General features: G+C 41.2%; 2 protein-coding genes across 2 annotated transcripts; one reads left to right on the top strand and one right to left on the bottom strand.

Moving 5' to 3' along the window:
• Nucleotides 1–160: 160 nt before the first annotated feature.
• Nucleotides 161–649, bottom strand: J056_003812 (Dual specificity phosphatase ibp1; the record flags this gene model as incomplete). Its single annotated transcript, XM_009272238.1, has 1 exon — nt 161–649. One exon carries the CDS (start codon nt 647–649, stop codon nt 161–163), a length of 489 nt encoding a protein of 162 aa, XP_009270513.1.
• A 139-nt stretch (nt 650–788) lies between these two features.
• Nucleotides 789–1,786, top strand: J056_003813 (uncharacterized protein; the record flags this gene model as incomplete). Its single annotated transcript, XM_009272239.1, has 5 exons — nt 789–973; nt 1,019–1,142; nt 1,192–1,270; nt 1,321–1,450; nt 1,501–1,786. 5 exons carry the CDS (start codon nt 789–791, stop codon nt 1,784–1,786), a joined length of 804 nt encoding a protein of 267 aa, XP_009270514.1.
• Nucleotides 1,787–2,770: the final 984 nt, after the last annotated feature.

A 2,770-nucleotide genomic window follows, 5' to 3' on the forward strand; every position in this document is an offset into this window, starting at 1 on the left:
GTGGCGAGAAGACTGCTTCATTTCTGGAACACGGCTAAAAAAATCGAAATATTTCAATTGTACGGGTTCATTCTAGATAAAAATTAAACCAAGTAATTTGATATGGCTCTGCCTAATGACTTTGTTACTTTAAATATAACCATTCAACCAAAACATCTTATTACAATTGTACGGATGACATCGTTTTATGATCCCATGGTTTGCCGCGATCCTCGATACTTTGAGCTCCAAACTTTTCTTTCCAGCTATTTATTCCGCCTTCGAGTACAAAAACACGACCTTGAGTACCAAGAGATGGGTCAACACTTTTCACATGATTGTTCAATGCATCTGCGAACCAACCAGCAGCTCTAGGACCTCTGCCTTTTGAAGAGTTGCAATGAAATATAAACTTATCGATGTTTCCCAGGCTGTATATCAAACTTGGAAGAGCTTGTGGAAGTGATTGTGCTGGTAAATTGATTGCGCCTGGAATCATTTCAGTCAAATCAGATCGTCTCACATCGATGACAACAAAATCCCTCCCTATCTCTTCACTGTAATATAGCTTCGAGAGTTGATCAACTGTGATAATATTGAATGTAGCCTTTGGTTCACCATAAACATGCCACCAGCTTGAAAAGTTGATTGGATGATCTTCTGCCTGCATGATTTGATATTATTACATTTCCTTGATGGAATTTCCACTTTAAAAATCTCTATACGCTTGGCAAAGAAGTTGAAATCGAGATGGAACTTTCGTAAATTTCCGCATGCACCAGAGCATATTAAATTTCAGCAAACGAATAATGTCAGAATTCAAACCTTATTTAAGCGGCTTGAATCAACCTGGAATTAGATCAGTCCCGGATGATTGGACATTTGAAATTGCTAGTCAGAGTGGCGGAGATGAGCTTAGGGAGGCTCGTACTATGCTCGAAAGTTTACCAAAAAAACTCAAAGTATTGATTCTATATGGTAGTCTTCGTCAGAGGTAAATTCATCATTTCAACTTTCAATGTCTAAATCTGGGTCTCAGATCGTATTCAAAACTCTTGTCATTTGAATTTGCTAGATTACTTGAGCACCTAGGTGCAGATATTAGGATTTATAATCCCTCAGGCTTACCTTTGAAAGATGATTCGACTGAAAATCATCCGAAGGTACGACGTTTTTCTTTTGGTTTGTTTCTATCACTCACTCGCCTTCAAGGTCCAGGAGCTCCGTCAACTTATCTCCTGGAGTGACTCTAATTTTTGGGTCTCCCCTGAACAGCACGGTCAGATTACAGGTGAGCTTTGGTGTGATGAGATTTCATTTGAGACATTAACGTTTCTTAAGGTGTAATGAAAACACAAATAGATCACGTTCCGTTATCACTTGGTTCAGTTCGTCCTACACAGGGCAAGATTCTTGCTGTTGCTCAAGTAAATGGCGGTTCACAATCATTCAATGCAGTCAATACACTAAGGTGAGTGTAAAATTACATCAGCAGACAGGCTAACAAAACAATTTCCCCAGACTGCTAGGTAGATGGATGAGAATGCATACAATTGCGAATCAAAGTTCTTTACCGAAAGCTTGGACTGCTTTCAGTCCAGAAGGTCGTTTTCTTCCGTCAAGTAATCGTGATAGACTTGTTGATGTCTGTGAAGAATTCGTCAAAGTCAGTTGTTTGTTCTACGACAAAAATGAACTCTTTGCTAGTAGATGGAGTGAACGCAAGGAAAAGGAGATTAAGGGCCGTCTGCTCTCTCAAGAGGAGAAAGAGAAAGAGAACATAAAAAATCTTAAAACAAAAGACTGAACACGTGAAAGACATTATTAGTCTTACTCCAGCACCATTTAGACAAAACAGGAAATGGTAAAATTTTATGTAACTTTACATTCCATTGTACTTGCATCGGCTTATTTAGATTATTGCTTGCTTACTTAAAGGCATCTAATCTAGCGCTCGGCAACACTATAAGACCCTCTTCTCATCAATCTTTTCTTGAGACCCACAAGATGTTTGTGCGCTGAGCCATGGTTTACTGAGGAATGAGCACTAACTGAAACTCAATATTATCCCTGTAATGAACCTTTGATACACTCATCTAGCGCTACCAGTTCTTGCGTCTCCACAACCATCTCAAACTGGTTTGATAACCATGCATAGTAGTATATAATAAATTTCCAATTGTTTTCTCAAAATCTGATCTCCCACGTGCGTCTTCTTCGAGGACGATGGCCGAGAAAGTGGAAAGCACCCCTTGCTGTCCAAATTCAGATACTAAATGTGACCAGGAGGCTGAGAAGAGCGCTCTTAGTCAATGTCCGTTATTCGATTCAGATTGTCAAGACTGCGATTTTTGTGCTGGGCTGAACAGCTTCAGTGTTAGTGATGGTGGCAACAACGAGATCCAGCCCAAAAACCCCAGCAGCAGCCCCTTCAAGTCACTGTCGATACTCGATAAGCTCCTCGGTCTCTTTGTCCTTATCGCGATGATCCTCGGCGTGATAATAGGTGTGTATGCGGAGGATGGCGTGAGAGAACATCTCGTCGAATCAGCGCAATGGAAGCGTGTCTCTGTACCCATCCTTGTCGGCCTTCTGTTCATGATTTGGCCAGCTTTAGCCAAAGTCCAATGGGAGAAACTTGCTGATTTCTACAAGGATTTGAAACTGTGGATACACGTGGCAATGTCTATATTTATCAACTGGGTCATATCACCTCTACTCATGCTCGCTCTCGCTTGGGCGACTCTGCCTGACGAGACGATGGAGCGTTATCGCCGAGGAGTGCTGCTCG

The sequence above is a fragment of the Wallemia ichthyophaga genome (genome assembly GCF_000400465.1).
Source record: "Wallemia ichthyophaga EXF-994 unplaced genomic scaffold scaffold53, whole genome shotgun sequence".
In the NCBI taxonomy this organism is placed as follows: Eukaryota; Fungi; Basidiomycota; class Wallemiomycetes; order Wallemiales; family Wallemiaceae; genus Wallemia; species Wallemia ichthyophaga.